Raw genomic sequence first — 18,744 nt, forward strand, 5'->3', positions numbered from 1 at the left:
AAACTACTACACAAAAACATGGGAAAGCTTAATGACATTGGTATAGACAATGATTTTTGGATATGACACTAAAAACATGGTCAACAAGGCCGGGCGCGGTGGCTCACGCCTGTAATCCCAGCACTTTTGGAGGCCGAGGCGAGTGGATCACGAGGTCAAGAGATCGAGACCATCCTGGCAACAAGGTGAAACACCGTCTCTACTAAAAATACGAAAAAATTAGCTGGGCATGGTGGCGCGTGCCTGTAATCCCAGCTATTCAGGAGGCTGAGGCAGGAGAATTGCCTGAACCCAGGAGGCGGAGGTTGCGGTGAGCCGAGATCACGCCATTGCACTCCAGCCTGGGTAACAAGAGCGAAACTCCGTCTCAAAAAAAAAAAAAAAAAAAAAAAAACATGGTCAACAGTAGCAAAAGTAAGAAATGAGATTACATCAAACTAAAAAGCTTTTGCAAAGGCAAGGAAACAACGACGTGAAGAAATAACCAACAGTTAAGGAGTAAATATTTGAATCCATATATCAGGTAAGATATTAATATTCAAAATATGTAAAAAACACAATTCAATAGGAAGAAAACAAATATTACAAAATGAGCCAAGGACCAAAATAGACATTTTTCAAAGGAAGATGCAGAAATGCACAACAGGTATGTACAAAATGCTCAATATCTGATTACAGGGAGATTAAACCACAATGAGATGTTGCCTCACACCTGTTAGAATAATAACAATAGAATAATTATCAAGAAAAAACAAAAGAAAAGATAGCAAGTGTTGGAAAGGATGTTGAGAAAAAGAACTCTAGTATAGTGTTGATGAAAACAGAAATTAGTACAGTCACAACGAGAAACAATAGGGAACTCCGCAAAAAATTGAGATAGAAGTAACAAGTGATCTAGCAGTCCAAATATTCAGTATATATTTTAAAAATTAAGTCAGTGTGTTGAAAAGACATAGAAACTTCTGTTGTTACTGCAGCGTTATTCTCAATAGCCAAGATATAAAATAAGCCTAAGTGTCTATAGATGGATGAATGGATGGAGAAAATGTGGTTTATATCTCTATTACAACACTCTTCAGCTTTGGAAAATAGAAACAATTCTGTCATTTGTGATCACACTGATGAACATGGATAGCATTATATTAAATAAAATAAGCCAAGCTGGGCACCAAAAGACAAGATCACCACATGATCTCACTGATGTGTAAAGTCTAAAACAGTTAAACTCATAAAAGCAGAGGTAGAATGGAAGTGATTAGGAGAAGGCAGGAAGTTTGGGGAGATGTTGGTCGAAGGAAATAACATTTCAATTAGATAGGATAACTAGATTTGAGAAATCTATTGCACCACATAGCGACTATAGTTAATGATGTATTCTTGAAAATTGACAGTGTAAATTTTAAGTGCTGTAATCACACAAAAAATAAGCATATGTTTTAATGCATATTTTCCTTAGCTCTTTAGGCATTCTGCAATATGTATTTCAAACATCATTTTGTACATAAGTATATAAAATTTTTAATTGCCAATTAAATAAATAAAATAATTTTTATAAAGAAACAATTAAAGAAGTTAGCTTGAGATCCTCTTTTCATAATCCATAAATTATAAGAGCATCAATTATAAGTTTAAAATAATAAATGAATTACTCAAACGTATAGATCAGCCCAGATGCAGATCCTGTATGGAAACCCAAACATCCAACAATGAGACATCACTTAAAATTACCCTACAACCTCATTCAATTGAACTTTTAAAAATGAACTGCTCATTTTTTTTTTCTATTTCCATTCTTCCTTTCCTCCATATAGTAAAAATTAGTATCAAACCTCCAGGTGCAGGAAGACAGAAAACCTGGTGATATTAAACTTCTTCTGCCTTCCTTATGTCTTATTCCCTAACTCAATTCACACTTCATTAATTTTATTTACTAAACATTTTCAGTATCTGACCATGTCTTAATTGTAATTGTTCATTACTTCTATTCAGTCCGACACCCTTCCTTCCCTCCTTCCTTCCTTCTTTCCTTCCTTCCTTCCTTTCTTTTGCTTTCTCTTTCTCTCTCTTTCTTTCTTTCTTCTGTCTTCTCTGTCACCCAGGCTGGAATGCAGTGGCGCTATTTCAGCTCACTGTAACGTCTGCCTCCTGGGTTCAAGCAGTTCTCTGCCTCAGCCTCCCGAGTAGCTGGGATTACAGGTGCCCACTACCATGCCTAATTTTTGTGTTTTTATTAGAGATGGGGTTTCAGCATCTAGATCAGGCTGGTCTTGAACTCCTGACCTCATGAGCCACACACCTCAGCCTCCCAACATGCTGGGATTACAGGTGTGTGCCTCTTTCTTTCTTTTTCTTTTTCTTTTTTTTTGACAGAGTCTCACTCTGTTGCCAATGTGGAGTACAATGTCACGTTTCAGCCCACTGCAACCACTGCCTCCAGGATTCAAGCAGTTCTCCTGCCTCAGCCTCCTAAGTAGCTGGGATTATGGGTGTGTGCCACCACACCCAGCTAATGTTTTGTATTTTTAGTAGAGACAGCGTTTCATCATGTTGGCCAGCCTGGTCTTGAACTCCTGACGATCGGGTGATCCACCCGCCTTGGCCTCCCAAAATGCTGGGATTACAGGACCCTTTCTTTCTTAATTGCACAGAATACCTTATAAACCTTCTGGTAGTCCCTTCTATTCTGTTCTCCACAGTGAAGAATGTTCCAATATCTAGATTTGACCATGGAACCTCTCAGCTTATTCTAACCTAGGCCTTCTCATTCTGCCTCGTCTGAAACTGTCCCCACCTTGCTCGTTACATTCAAAACATTCTGCTCTTCACTTAATTTTTAGGCCAGTCTTCCACCTTCTCATCGCTCCCTGTTCTCCTATGCTCTCTGTTTATTTTTCGAGTCTAAGATTAGATGGCACTTATTTATTTTTTGGGGGGTGGGGGATGGAGTCTCAATCTGTCACTCAGGCTGGAGTGCAGTGGCACTATCTCAGCTGACTGAAACCTCTGCCTCCCAGGTTCAAGCGATTCTCCTGCCTCAGCCTCCAGAGCAGATGGGACCACAGGCACCCACCACCACACCCAGGTAATTTTTTGTGTGTATATTTACAATAAAGACGGGATTTCACTGTGTTAGTCAGGATGGTCTTGATCTTCTGACCTCATGATCTACCTCCTCCACCTCCCGAAGTGCTGGGATTACAGGCGTGACCCACCACACCTGGCCCATTTGGCACTTTTTTTTTCAGGAAATCCTCTCTGAGTATCTGAGGGGACAGAGTGTCATGTACATGCCCCTAGGGCACCTTGTTTATTCTTAGAGTAGCATACCTTTTACCTTTAACTGTGACTTCCAGCCTTCTTATCAGCATCCATCATTAGATTTTATGCTCTGTGAGGACAGGTGGCCATAAACCAGGCCTGCACGACTTCTGGCATTCAAGGGAAGTCTGATAATGACCTACTGAATCACTAGCTGAGTGAATGTCGAAACAGATGAATCAAATTTAGGTGTGGCCCAACTCTTGAAGAATACTTAATAAAAAGTAAGTAAGTTGGATTTTATTTAATGGGCGATAAGCACACACTGGAAGTTTCCAGCAGAGGGAAGGCATATTTACTCTCCTGTTCATTCCGGAAAATTTAGTGAGTATTAGTTTGTGAAAAATACTCCGCTAGTGGTGAGGGTACCATTTTGGGGAAATATTATTATACATTCCAGCTTATAGTCAAGTGGAAAGACAGATATGCAAATAAGTAAGATAAAAAACATTATAAGAATTTAAATAATGAGCAGATGCTCAAGATCAGCATGAGCAAAGTGTGCTTGAGAAGACAGCTGTCCAAATGAGGGAGGGCTTGGCACGGAGACCGGAAAGTCTAGAAGAAGTTTGCCCCTTGGACAAGTAAGGGCTGGTCTCCCGCAGAGAGCGGTGAGCGAAGAAGCGCAAAGGCTTCAGTGTGTCTAAAGTAATCAGGAAGCTGGGAGGGCTGGGCCAGAACCGAAGTGGACGTGATCAGAGACAGGGCCCCCATTCGAACAGGTTTCTTTGCAGAAAATTGACATAACATTAGAGTGTGGAGTTTCAGAGTCAGGCCAACCGAGATTCACTCTTCACAACAGACATTAGACCAAATAAAAAGTTTTAGTCCTTTTCTAGATATCTTCTTCAACTACAAAATGGTGATAATAGCACAAACTTAACTGACTGTAAATATTCAGTCGGAGGACGTGCGTGAGATACCTATCATACAGTACTATTGTTAAAAAGCACTTTTCATTGATTATTTTACTAATCACAGAATTAAAGTTGCGGTGATAATAAAAATGAATGGAATAATTTAGGGGCCACATTCATCAAGAGCACAGCTTTGGTTCTAGGCAAAGTCCAGTGAAATTCCTACACATTTTATATAGGATATGTTTTTCACAAGTTTCAGTTATCAAACAAGCCACACATGGTTGTTTGCAATGATCAATTCACTTGAGTTGTTTTTGCTTTGCGCCTTTCAGTCTCTCTTACCTATTACCTAATGATTCCCCTGCCTCCAGTCCCTGACTGGTAAAGTCAGCCTGCCTGGCCAGAGACGGAGCCATGGCTGTGAGTTTGTCTTACTCCTCCCTGGCCAAAGGCTTTAGTCGTATCACAAAATAGACAAAAAATAAAAAAGAAATTCCCTCATTTTAGGAGTTTAAATTGAGTGTTGTCAGGTGAGACATAAACCCTGGAGATAAACATAAACTACACGGCGAATCAAAGAAATAAAGAGACTCAATAGCAAGGAACTATGAGTGAAGTAAAATACAGCAAATATTTTTTCTTATGAACCTAAAATCATGCCTTAGAGTGATTAATGGAAAAATGAGTAAGAATATTTCGAAACATAGAAGCACCTGAGAGTTCAGGTGTTTTTCTTTTTTTTTTTTTTTGAGACGGAGTTTCGCTCTCGTTACCCAGGCTGGAGTGCAATGGCGTGATCTCGGCTCACCGCAACCTCCGCCTCCTGGGTTCAGGCAATTCTCCTGCCTCAGCCTCCTGAGTAGCTGGGATTACAGGCATGCACCACCATGCCCAGCTAATTTTTGTATTTTTAGTAGAGACGGGGTTTCACCATGTTGACCAGGATGGTCTCAATCTCTTGATCTCGTGATCCACTCGCCTCGGCCTCCCAAAGTGCTGGGATTACAGGCTTGAGCCACCGTGCCTTTTCATACAGCAATATAGGAAGGCAATGTATGTTGCTGAGTAAGCAAATTACATTAATAGATCCCTAGCATATGAGAAGAGGGAGTTAACTAACTGACCAACTTTGCTAATATTGCTAACCCGTAGAAGAATCTATGCCAAGCTAGCTTCCTAGGAATTGTCTGCAGATCTTTAAGGGTAATAAATGTCTAGTCTATTAAAGATTGAGCAATTCAGGTAGTATAATCTAATTTGTTTAATATGACTACAGATTATTCACATCTGTTACAAGGTTTAGAAACCACTGATCTATTCTAGTTTCTTCCTTTTGTCAATAAGGTGAATGAAGCCAAAGAAGCAATATGACCTGCTGGAATACTAGCTGCCTCAGTAGCTCAGGACTCCAGCTCTGAGACTTTCAGCTTCTGTGTGTAAGACAGTCAGCCTGAAAGTAGCGTGCAGTATGGACTGAAGGGTTACGTTTTGGAGAGTGGGAAGCCAGTTAAAAATCTGTGACGGCAACCCAAGAAACACTGCATGATAATAGTTAGTACCAGGACTACATAGAAAGATGGAAAAAGTGCGATCACTTTAAACATCCCAAGAATGTAATTCAAGACACGAGATGACAACGTGTTGAGAACACAGAGGCTCTCAGACTTGTTTCTGGGAAGAAGGTTCGTAGTCTGGAGGATTAATCTGGGATCAAGAGAAAGCAGAGATTTCAGAGGGCATGCAGAAATTTCTGGAGTTTTCTCACACAAACACTTTACTTTTTTTTTTACTCTCCCTTTGATTATTAGAAGCTGAAAGAAAGGAATTAACCTTTAGCTGGCTTGAAAACATGTAGAGAACATACTCTTCTTCAGTGTCTCCAACACTGGGTCTCATGATTCAAACTTCATGCCACCAATAACGGAAAGATCCAGCGTGTACTATTGGCTTATTTCCCTTTCGGTATTTCTCCCTGTCACACAGCAATAAATCAAGGGTTTTCTAAGACCTGAGTCCCCAGCTCCTAGTCAGAAAAGGACCCCGGACTCACCAGCCATATCTAACAGCCTCTGTCTCTTCATATAGCACTGGAAAGTGCCTCAGACTCAGAAATAAAAGTCACCGGTATTTCCTTATTGCAGCGAGTGGGGACACGTGATTACAGATTACGAAGCTGCTGCTTGGAACTTCTGGTTCATCATGGGGAAGTGCCCTGTAGTCAGCCAACTGGCTTTCTCGTCCTAAACTCTACTTTCTTCCCGTGGGAAAAAATGCAAATGACAAAACATTGTTCTGTGGTTTGACACCTCAGCCTGGTTTTCTTTTTCCTTTTCTCTCTCCGTAGCTGCATACCTTCTTCTACTCATCCGTCTCTTCTGATCTGTCGGTTATTCTTCCGCTGCTCATCTAAAAAAACCTGTCCTGAGTGAGTAAAATCTAACTAGTTTCCTTGCATCATAAGAATTAACCAAATGTTTTGTGTATCTTGGGTTTCTTGATTTTTCATTTCAATTTTTACTTGAGATTCAGGGCTACCTATGCAGGTTTGTTACATGAGTATATTAGGTGATGCAGAGGTTTGTGGTACAACTTATTTCATCATGTAGGTGGTGAGAAGAGCAGCCGGTACATAGTGTTCAGCTCTCTCCCTCCTGCTTCACTCCTCCCTCTAGTAGTCCCCGGTGTCTGTTATTCCCATCTTTATGTCCATGTGTACGCAATATTTAGCCTACAACTTATAAGTGAGATTATGTGATATTTGGTTTTCTGTTTCTGCATTAATACGCTTAGAAAAATGGCCTCCAGTTGCATCTGTATTGCTGCAAAGGACAGGATTTCATTTTTATGGCTATGTAATATTCCATAGTAGGCGTGTAGCACAGTTTTTAAAAAATCCAATCCACAATTGATGGACACCTGGGTTGATTCTATATTTTTTGGCTGTGGTGAATAGTGCTGTGACAAACATTTAAAGGCACATGTCCTTTAGATAGAACAGTACCTTCTCCCTTGGGGATACAGCCAGCAATGGGATACTTGGTCAAATAAATGATAGTTCTGCTTTTAGTTCTTCGGTGAATCTCCAAACTGCTTTTCACAAAGATGGATGCATCACATTACTGGACTTCAAGCTATGCTAGAAGTGTAAAGTATCCACAACAGCAAGGTGTTGGTACAAAAAACAGACACATAGCCCAATGGAACAGAATAGAGAGCCCCAGAGTAAAGCCGCACACCTATAACCAACTGATAAAAAGGCAACAAAAATAAGTAAGGAAAGGATTGTTTATTCAGTAAAGGTATTTCTTGTTTAAACTGTGCTGAGGAATCATGAAGGTGTCTTCTCTTCTCCATCTCCCTGTCATCTCACCCTTTGATTGGAGACCGTCCTGAAGGAATCTTCTTGTCTACTTCCCAGAATGCTTTCTTCAGCTGCCTAAAACTTCAACAGTTCATTTTTACTGAGGGCGGCAATTCACTTCTGCTGTTTGAGCAAAGACTGATCACAGATGTAGTTTCAGGTTGTAGTAGAATATGCCTGATAGTGCAGAAGTGACATGCCCAGAAAAACGGTTAATCAAAGGCGAGAGAGAGAGAGAGAGAGAGAGAGAGAAAGAGAGAGAGAGAGAGAGAGAGATTATAATGTGTTCAGCTATGAAGATTTTTTAAAGCTCAGAAATTCACTCTCATTTAATGTGCTTAAGATTAGAAAAAAAACCCTCATATTTGCAAGCAAAAGGGCAGTTCTTCAAATCCTCCCTAAATTTCAACATCTCGGAGTGAATGATTTTACCACAAACTCCTTTTCTCTGTCCCATGCAGGGACTTCATTGCACGTGCCATGCATCCTAGTGTTTCTTCAGGGTGTCACGCATCATCTGCCAAGTGCCTCATTTTTGAGGGCTATCTTACCATTTCAAGGATTCTGTGAACTACGTCTAGGGCTGATTCAAAATTTACCTTTTTTGTCTTAAATACTTTAGCAAAGGGCAGAAATATGCAAGTTCTGTTCATGGATTTGTCAGTAGTAACCATGAGATTGGGGAAAAGTTCCTTATCACACCGCACTGTCACTGTTACAAGTGTCTGCCTTCTCCCCATTTCTCCGGCGAAGCTCTAAGTTCTCTGAAGTCAGGTACCTGCTGTAATCTGTATGTGCATCTCTCAAGCAGAAAGTCCAGCTAATGGTTTTCCTTTTCTTTTAAAAAAGAGCGCAACATAAACTTTGGTTTAAGAAAGTAATTAGTAACTTTGGTATGTTCATAAGTCTCATGTAATCTTTGTATTTTTGTATTTTATTTTAACTCTGGGAAAGAAAGGTGCCAATAGCCAGTTTGGGTCTTACGGATTAGGTCAAACTCTCTAATTCATCAGTCTCTCGAAGTTCCAACCCCTGTTTCTTCAGTGTGGGAGAAAACTGAGGACAAGTTTTCATTTTTCTAACAGATTTATTAAATCAAAAGTTTTTTTACTTATCAGACAGAATTCTAAAAACCTTTAAAGAGTGAAGGATCTCTTCATGTCCTATGAGTAAAAAGAAATAAAAATAACCATAGGAAAGAATTTTGCTAAAAGACAAGCAAGTTATAAAGTTATACCACCAATGGGAGCACACACAATCTTAGAAGGAAAGAGTGCATGCTATGTTTAAATATACTCTGCTGAGGTGAAGGGGAGAAACATGTAGAGGTGAGCATTCATTGTCTTACGGCCACTTCTAGGTAAATAGCAGCTGACTCTCAGAAGGGGTCGAAATGAAAAACTTTTGGAGAAGAGAAATGTGCACTGCACTGACCAGAAGAAAGGCATTACTTCAGTGTTTTCTGTATATTATATGGCTTCAGTATTTCTTATCCAAAATGCATGCTACCAGAAGTATTTTGAAGTTCAGAAATTTTTGTATATTGGAATATTTGTAGTATACATACTGGTTTATCATCTCTAATCCAGAAACCTGTAATTCGAAATGCTTCAATAAACATTTCCTTTAAATATCATATGGGCACTCAAACAGTTTTGGATTTTAGAGTATTTCAAAATTCTAATGTTTGGATTAAGGATTCTCAACCTGTAGACCCAGAGTCCTTGACTAAAAGGCACTTTCACTATGCTTTCCTGAACCTTCCCACAGTCCCAACCGTACACACACACCTGCCCACAGATACTCACACAACTTCCTTATTTTAACATCCTGGGAAGAGGTAGAAACGTCTTGTCAAAGTCACCCTTTCAGCGGTGGGCATCTGCACTCTACCATCTGTTCGCTCAAATGAAAGTCGAACCTAAAAGAGAAAGGAAAGTCTGTAGACCTATTTTTTCTGGGTTTTTTTCAAGAGATTCTTGAGTTACGCCAAAAAGACTACAACAAATATAGCAAAATAAGTGACAAAAACAAAAATTACTTCCATCTGCAACACGTTTAGCCATATACGTATCAAAGCAATGAATGACCCTCCTCGGGGCTTTTAAAATCTGCTGCTGGATCTAATAGCCACGAGGAGCAGGCAAATTAGAGTCCACTGATTCGTCTCTGCAGGGCAGGAGCAGGGGGAAACTAAACTATTGTTTTCTCAAGGCTGTGAGTCGTAGCAGACTGGACCTGGCTCCCAGGTTTGTCCACACTCCAAAGAACTTCGAAACTCTTTTGGAAAGACGGGTATTATTAGAAGATAAACATGTCCAGATCTGCTTTCTATGCTTCCAATTGCAATAGCCAAGCATTCAGGGAGATGGAATGAAAATAGCATCCACTAGAGCCTTACCTTGCGGAAAATTTCCTCCACATCACAGGAACAGGCATATTCTTGCAAATGTTCAATGAGTCTCATAATAAAAACAGAGCCCTTTGTGGGATGTCTCCAAGAAACATTATCTGTTGATAAAGCACATTTCAAATCTCAAGACAAGTTCTTGCCTGAAGAAAGAGAAGAAACCCTAGTATTTCTACTGTAGCCAAGGTGTGTTTGAAATCATAGATTTAGTTATTGAGTAAGGAAAAGGCAGAACGGAGTACAGGGGAGTGATTGGGATTTGGAAAACGAATATCTAAATGTACATCCCCAAAGTGGTACTGCTGACTGTGATTTAAGTTACTTATGCATTCTGATATGGAATAGACTCAGCTATACAGGGGATGGTAATCATTTCGTACGTAAGAGATATCTGAGGTCACACAAGTGTCTAAGATAACACAGGATATGTAATATTCAGTCTATACAGGATAACTGTGTTAATAAATTCTGAATACATACTTCATTAAAAATAATTAAAATTGAATAACATTGACAGTAAGATTTTACATTCAAAAAATTAACTATAAAAATCATAAACAGAACAAAAGTAGAAATCTGGGAGGAGTTGATAAGGAAATGAGCACATCATATGGCAGGATGAACGGTTCTTATGAAGAAGAGAAATACTAAAGAAAAACAATATTAATTTATTACATGGTAGACACAGAAGTAATGAGGACATAAAATTATACAGAGCAAGGCTTAAGAGAAAGACGGTAGCAATAGCTCCATGTATAATGACACACACATTCTTTAATGACACATTTTAGCCAGTTATAATGGTCAGAAAGTATATATTGATAATAAAATTCTATTTAGAAACACAGGTATCTCAGCTAAAGGAATTCTTTTTTTTTTTTTTTTTTGAGACGGAGTTTCGCTCGTTACCCAGGCTGGAGTGCAATGGCGCGATCTCGGCTCACCTCAACCTCCGCCTCCTGGGTTCAGGCAATTCTCCTGCCTCAGCCTCCTGAGTAGCTGGGATTACAGGCACGCGCCACCATGCCCAGCTAATTTTTTGTATTTTTAGTAGAGACGGGGTTTCACCATGTTGACCAGGATGGTCTCGATCTCTTGACCTCGTGATCCACCCGCCTCGGCCTCCCAAAGTGCTGGGATTACAGGCGTGAGCCACCGCGCCCGGCCCAGGAATTCTTTAACCGAGACTTGTTCTAGTAACAGGAAGTAGGTAAGAGATATTGTGGAGACATGTCTCTGCAAACGTTTTGTGAAATTAAGGAAGTAGATGGTTACTTTTCTTCAGGAAATTACTGGGATGTGGAGATGGGTCTAACGTGGAAGTTATATATAACTAAATCGCTGTTCCTGACAGTCATCTGGAAAGGAGGAGTAAGGAAAGTGGAAGAAAAGAAAGTCACATAAGTCAGCCAGGTTCACGATGAGAAGCCAGGGGCCTACGGAGAGCCACGTAGAGAGGGGTGGATGTGAAAGTCTGGGATCGAAGGATATTCAAGACAGTTCTGTCTGATATTAAAGTCGACTATGTGTCATATGTACTCAGGATGGAAATGCATGGTTTTTTCTATGACGCCATTGTTTCTGAACATTGGAAAAAAATATTTAGTTCTACATCAGGGCATGTTCAACGCAATGCAGAACCGAGCTTCTTCTGAAAGAAGGTATCTCATTTTAGAAAATATTTTAGAAAACTGTTTGAGCAGAGGCAGGGCCTTTGGGCAACAGGTGACTGAGAGAATGCGAGTCCTCTCAGGAAACTGCCAAATGTGGTGAATGAAAGAATTTAAAGAATTTTTATTTAAACCTCGCTTAGGAAAGCAATTGAATTAAGTTATAAAATAAAAACATTTTAAATAATAGCAGTTCTTTAATGTGTGCTTTATTTTGTGTCATGCCCAATATTTAAAATATATTAATTTATTCAGTCCTTAGAAAAATACTATTTATATTCACATGTGAGTGAGCAATTCAGGGAGAACCCAGGGAGAAACTAGTGGAGCTGGTTTACAAAGTAATAAATGGTTGTATCAGTCAATAACGGCAAAATTCTCACTCCAAAGTATACATTTAGAATAATTCAAATATATTCTGACTTACGCACTTCATGCTTCTAGATAAAACCCACTCTAATTTAGGGTTAAAGTGCCTCCCTTGCTGTTCTGCTTTTCTGTACCCAGCTCCCACTCTTCTTTTATGAATACTTGATGTCTGGGCGAATTGGACCGATGAATGATCTCAACATGGCAGAACCTTCCTACGCAGAGTCAGACTCTAATGTACCACAGCACAGAACATCTTCCATTTAATTCCCTGTTATGGCTCAGCATTCCAATAAAAATTTGGAAACATAGACAAATTATTACTAATTCATCGAACAGATATGTAAAATTGATCTCTTGGATAGAGGGAATTGTGTGTATAACTTGGAACAAAGCTTAAGTTGGTCTTTGAAAATCTTATCTAAATTCCCTGCAGGTATAGACCCTCTAGTGGGTGATTGTAAGTTTTTGTATTGATAACCCCAACAAAGATGTCCTGTGTAGAACCTGCTACCTGGTGTGGAAGAGCAGAAAGCAATAAAATCCTTCTCTATGTGGGCTTTCCCAATGGCATCATCTTCAAAAGCTTCTGTAGTTGGTAAAGATGTGTTTTCAGAGACTCCTGCTGAGTCTTTTAACCACACCACACCTTCGTTCTCTGGAAAGACAAAATTTGATTTGTTACTAGTACCAACAGCTGAGAAGATGATGTTTTCCTCCTAGCCTCTGTTCCGGGATATTTATTAATGTGTTTGCTCTATAATTAATTAACATGCAAATACACACATACATTTCAGTTACAATATTTTCAACAATTCTTAACTTTTCTGATCATGAAGCAAATTCGAAAAATGTCCAAACACCAAAGTCTCAAGCTTTAATATGGGACAAATATCTACCAACCAGCCATTCAATCCACAGAAACCACAGTCTTGAGTGCTGACATTACATGTTCTTTGACATTAAAAGACAGACAAAAAGAAACTGAAAAATCCTGGATGCATACAGCTGAGGACAGTATTTGAACGTCTGGTGTTCTCAAAGACCTTGGCACTCACCACCACGACAGGCCTGGATGATGATCACCTTGGGTTTGTCCTTCAAACTTGGGCAGTTCCTGGTATTCAAATTTCTAAAGATTTCATTGACTCGTAATATATCGGGGACTTGCTCAGAGTATTTCTTCCCACAAATGCCTTCCCGAATACCATGAGACATGAACACCAGGAACGTGCTATCAGAGGTCTTGTGCTCTGGGCGGTGTGCAAACGCCTCCAGCTCTGTAGTCATTTCCTGAAAGAGACCACACCGCTGATTTTGCACTGTGTAATTAACTATCACGGCACCTTGGAAAGCCGATGAATAAATACTTAAGGAATTGCTTAAGGAATTCCGTGACAAACAATGGAGTGCCAAAAAAATTTTAGTCTTAATTTTTAGAAAGAAAAGTGTTATAGGAAGTCATCCAGAGTTATCTTGTAGCAAGACAGTGACATTACTGAGCTAATAAAGCATTTCCCAATTAAGTTACACCAAGCTTGTGCTGAAAGACTCTTAGGTTACAAGGGAACATGTAGTATCCAGCACTCTCTCATGCTAAGTTTATATTTTAGATTATCAAGAGATTACATTCCTTGGTCTTACAACCAAGCTTTCTAATATTATTTAGTTATATGAAGGGCATGACCATCGTCTCTTAGTTCTGTTAATAGAACTTACTGAAGCAGTGAGATTTTTTCTCACATCCACACTGTACCCCAGATTTTTTAGCAGTATTTCCATGCCTGTGATGTCAACCTCAGCTCCAGTTCTTCTAGAAAGACTGTCAAATTCTTCATTGCAGATAATGAGAGCAAGACGTGTGCGGCTTGACTTGTCCATTGTTGGATAAATCTACAGGAAATGGAGTTTGAATTAACAGCCTTGTCCTCTCCAATTAAGTATTCACCTTGCTGGTTTGCGACAGCTTTCCCTTCCTTAGTCCTATGAAGATACCAAATCCCATGAACTGTACATTGAAAAGGGGTAACAGAATTGAGTGCTGCTTCAAGAGCAGGCATGGAAATCGCAAATGCCCAGATGGCAGCCAAGCTACTGACTTCATTGTTCTTGATATGTAGGATTTTGAAAGACCCACAAGCTTTGAAGCAAAAAATGGCTGAATTCTAAAACTGATTTCTTCAATTTCTGATTATCTTTGGTCAAAATATTTAACAATCCTATATCTCAGCTTCTTGATCTCCAAAATGGGTTACGTTTAGGTTTAAAATTATTTATTATCGTGTGCGAATTGCTTAGAACAATGCCCACTCATAGTAAGCATTCAATAGCTGCCATCGCTGATGTTATTTACCCAGGAATTGGATCCAATTTGGAACTCTTTTTCCAAACCTGGGATTTTAGGATACAGAAATCCTTTATGTGAGAGGGTCAAAAGCGTAATTCTCCAGAACTGCTCAATGAAATTGGCTCTAAGAAACGGTCACTGCATGTCAGAACTGCCCCAAGTATATCTTTCACCCCACTCTATCCGTGTGTTCTGAGCATGGCACCTCTGCCGACTGTTCCTTCTTTATCCTTTCAGCTTCTCCTGGGGGGCAAAGCTTGACATTCCCTTCTGAGCGCATCAGTGGCTTGTTCTGCACTGCCGGAGGAGCTGTAAGAGACGAAGAACGTTATGAACCGTGGCATTCCTCTTTGTTCCGCTTTGTGTTTCTCACAGCCTCACCTATGGATGAAGACACAGAAGAGGAAACGCACTCTGAGGAGGACAGCCCTGAGCTACATCATCAACACGGCTGAAAGAGTTTGCTGCTAATGGAACACCTTTCGGTCCAGAGATCCCTGGGTATGTATTACAGGGATCTACGTTCATATTTCAAGATCAGCATTTCTACAAGCATTTTAGATACTAACATAGAAAAAGAAAATGTCAAGCCTATGCCTGGTAAAACACTCAGAAAACAATGTGTGAGATAAAATAGTTAGAAGGTAAACTTTTTCAACAGATTCAAATCCTAGGATAAAATTTAATGGGAGCAAGTCTTAATTAAATCTACTGAAATATTTTTAAAATATATGTTTATCTTTTCATTTAGTTACTTAATAGACATGGTAGTCAGCACTAAGAATATTTTTTAAAATGCATCTTTGTCCTTCAGGATCTCTTATTTCTATGTATACATATGTAAGGGCAAGAATATTGAATATATAAAATAGAATGAATATAAAATACAATGATGATTGCTAAAATCAAGATGCACACTGGATGGATTCATAGCACTAAACACTGACTGCACACACACATGAGGAAATGTTTTCACAGAGTTTATGCGAGAAAATCCTTGAGGTTTTTATTTCATCACAGATTCAACACAATCTGACAATGTGATGTATTTCTTAAAGAAATTAATGTAATCTTTGTTTCAAAATAGAAATAAGTTTTTTAGATATGTGGAGAATCTTTTAGAAACTATTAAGGCAAAAAAAGTTTAATTTTAAGAAAAAATTTGAAAAACTGTTACACAGTCAGACAAACAAAGGCAGCATGAAATACGTTGATGTGGAAAAGAACTAATTAGAATTGATATATTGGAGAAAATTATACAATAATCATTTGGTGGGTGAAATGTTTGGTTTCTTCATAAAGAAGTGTGAAAACAATAGAAAAAAATATATAGAGGTATTTAGGTTATTTTTGAGCTATTTTTCCATAGTAAAGAATACAGTATTTGTTTATATGTTGAATATCCCATGCTGTGAAACATTTAAGAAAATATTCATGAGATAACCAACCTTAATAAATTCGGTAAATATCTCAAACTGATATAATTTGCATTCCTACCCTCAAACTGATATAATTTGCATTCCTACCCTCTGAAACCCTTGCTTTCAGATATGTTTATTTTATTTTAAGAGGGCGCTATAGGAATAAATGTTCTTTAATAAAATAATAGAAGTAAAAATCGAGAGATGGTTCCAAATTTGAGAAAAGCCTGCATAAAACTTGGCCATGGCTTGAATACTGAAGGTACATGAGAAGAAAGGATCCCATATGAGTTTCAAGTTCCTGGTTTGAAAAACTGATGGTGGTAGCACCAATACCCGAGTGACACAAAACCAGAAGAGAATCAGGGTGGGAAGAACAGCATGCTCAGCTCTGAACCTGTTTAGATGAGGGTGTCTCTGGGAGATGTGAGGGAATATTTCAGTAGGCTTAAATAATAAATTTGGTACTTATTTGGGTAATCAGGATTTGAGATACAATTCAGAATTTTTAATATAAACATGGATAATGAAGCTGTGGGACAGTTTCTACAGAAGCAGAATAGATGATGAAAAGAAAATTATATAATCAATCCATGAAAATTCTCCATAGCCCATTTACCCATGATTCATCCTGCAAAATTCATGTCAAGGAAGATGGAGGGCCAAAGAATGCTCTTGGTTTTAAACAGAATTACCTGGGAAGGACGGAAGTGCTTCTTGAGAATCTTGCATATCAAGGTGATGTCCAGATGTTTGACCAATGAAAAGATAAAGGATATTGAAATAGTCACTTATCCTCTGTGGAAAACTTTACCCCAATGTGCAAAACGCTCCCCACTAAAAATTTCTCCTGTAACACTGACTGACTGACATTAAATAATGTTCAAGATGTTCTCTAATTTAGAGAGTGGTGAGAGGTATAAAATGAAAGAGACAGCAATAAAAAAGGGTTTTTATTACTTACAGATGAAACAGAAACATCTGCAGTGTCTGCTTAGGCAGGCATAAACTTTCCCTAACCCTTAGAAAAAAAAGGTTTTTACTTTCAAAGAACGTTTCCCTCCGAAGTGGCTTTAGGAAGTTCCACTGAGATCGGTGACTGTGAACCGACCAGAGTTCTCACCCTCACCATGTGGTAGGTACAAGTGGTCAAGAAATGTGGCCGGCTCAGTTCCTGAGCACTGCATCGGGTGTGAAGGGGCTGCAGGTGGAGGCAGTCCAGGCCTCACAGCATAAACTGCCACCTGGCAACAGGCAAGTGGGTGATCTTACTAAAAAAAAATATAAGGAGGCAACTGGAGGAACGAACCCACTAGAAAACTTTGTATTTCTACACATTCGATACGTTCTCAAGATGGAGTGTATCACCATCACTGAAATATATTGTATTCTTTTTGGAGGGGAAAATTTTGGAGAAAAGTTATAAAAAGTATTTGATTACAAACCTTAAAGCTTCATGTGGCTTTACAACTACTTAAGTGCTTAGGGACTGCTTTCACTAAAAAAATAAATAAATGAATCCACAAACAAACATTATGCCTTGACAGGAGCACTGGAACATACAGCGTGAAGCTTTTCAGATGCTTCTCATGAGCTTCAGCAAGTGAACTACCACATACTCAGAACAGGAAATGAGCTTCAATCAGAAGACGGCCACTGAGGATGAAGAAACAGAACCAAAGGAGAGTCAAGGGACAGGCACTGTCCCTTGTTACAGAAACATGGCCCAGACGCCAGAGATAAGAAAGTTTTCTGCAACTTAACATGACTGGTAAAGACATCACATATAGGCACGTTGATAAGCCCTGTGTGCACCTGAGTGTGAGTCACTGATCCTTACCTGCTGAGAGGCCCAGCTTCTCTGCCAGGTGACGATCCTCTTCACAAATGTACGTGATGCAAACTTGGCATGCCCGAGCCCCCTTCCGAATAACAGAGTCAAGCAAAGCTCGGGCCTTATCCATGACTGTGGCATTTTCACGTTTTACTTTCTCAATCTCTTCCTCGTTCAGCACCCCTTTCTCTAGTAATTCATCCAGTAAGCCATTTATTGTACCTTCACCCACTGAACGGATAAAGAGCCTCCTCTTCTCCTTCAGGATCTTGTCTGTTCAGGGCACAAGGATTTCTCACATCATGAGAACAGCCTCATATTCCTCTCATGTCATCAACAGAAAGAGAGCTCATTTAAGTTTCATCTGTAAAATTCCCCCTCCTCATACTTGGGTAAAATCCCTCTTCTTACTGTATCACTGTCCCACTCCTTTCTCTCAATAGTCCCTGAACATGTGCATGGAGCGGCCTGAAGACTGAGTTTACCATTTCCAGCTTCACCCCTGGAAAGCAGAGACCATCCTTTTGTGTCTCATGTTTATTTAACTACGAATAATAAAGCAGCCCATTCTCTCAGGAACAATAGCTGCTAGTACTCCTCCTGTGCCAGTTCTGTACCCTCCGTTAGACTTACACATGTAAGTTAGAGTTTAATTAAGATTGCAAAGTGACAGCCGGCTACCTCTGAAAGCCCTCAGTTCCTTTCTGGGTTTGCCTTTCCTTTCTAAAGGCTGCGAGAGTCTTCTGGTTTCTTCTCTCCTCCCTGTTCTCCCTCTCCCTCACTTCTGCCCACCTAGACTTCCACAGATACTAATTACGGCTTCCTGAAGAGCCAGCCCCTTCCAAAACTCTTCCTTCCCAGGGACCTGTCCTTGGAACAGTGTAAGACTCACCAGCCATGGCTTTTCTCCTCTTCCTCCTTGTGTGAGCTGAAACTGAAAGTATGCTTCACCTTCCTTTTTGGCGTGGGTGTGCACACACATTGAAACAACCACTGCACATGCATACGCATGTCTTTCTTTCTTTCTTTTTTTTTTTTTTTTTCCGGAGAATCAGGACAGTAGCCTGCATCAGGGAGGGTATCCGTGGGAATTTTTTTTTTCACCAGCCCTTGGAATAGATTAGGATAGGAGGGCAATGGGGCTTAGAGAGGAA

At 39.6% G+C, this 18,744-nt stretch overlaps 1 protein-coding gene and 1 long non-coding RNA gene across 4 annotated transcripts in view; one reads left to right on the forward strand and one right to left on the reverse strand.

Moving 5' to 3' along the window:
* The window catches only part of LOC144578026 (uncharacterized), a 145,622-nt gene extending 142,576 nt beyond the window's left edge, over nt 1-3,046 (forward strand). The window contains exon 4 of the long non-coding RNA XR_013522987.1: nt 3,015-3,046. This is a non-coding gene — a long non-coding RNA (uncharacterized LOC144578026). The remainder of the gene's footprint in view (nt 1-3,014) is intronic.
* A 4,399-nt stretch (nt 3,047-7,445) lies between these two features.
* On the reverse strand, nt 7,446-18,520 carry LOC100385618 (caspase-1). 3 transcript variants are annotated; one of them, XM_009006699.4, is made up of 10 exons: nt 18,483-18,520; nt 17,597-17,863; nt 16,452-16,481; nt 14,541-14,644; nt 13,708-13,881; nt 13,047-13,281; nt 12,503-12,646; nt 9,941-10,050; nt 9,348-9,460; nt 7,446-7,716 (listed from the first exon to the last, which is right to left on the reverse strand). In XM_009006699.4, exons 1-9 carry the CDS (start codon nt 18,487-18,489, stop codon nt 9,362-9,364), a joined length of 1,170 nt encoding a protein of 389 aa, XP_009004947.3. In that variant the 5' UTR covers nt 18,490-18,520; the 3' UTR covers nt 7,446-7,716; nt 9,348-9,361. The 3 variants fall into 3 exon arrangements, with proteins under 3 accessions (XP_009004947.3, XP_009004948.3, XP_017832996.3); XM_017977507.4 differs by lacking the exon at nt 7,446-7,716 and adding an exon at nt 7,737-8,702; XM_009006700.4 differs by lacking the exon at nt 16,452-16,481.
* Between the last annotated feature and the right edge of the window lie 224 nt (nt 18,521-18,744).

Source organism: Callithrix jacchus, chromosome 10, assembly GCF_049354715.1.
Source record: "Callithrix jacchus isolate 240 chromosome 10, calJac240_pri, whole genome shotgun sequence".
Taxonomy (NCBI): Eukaryota; Metazoa; Chordata; class Mammalia; order Primates; family Cebidae; genus Callithrix; species Callithrix jacchus.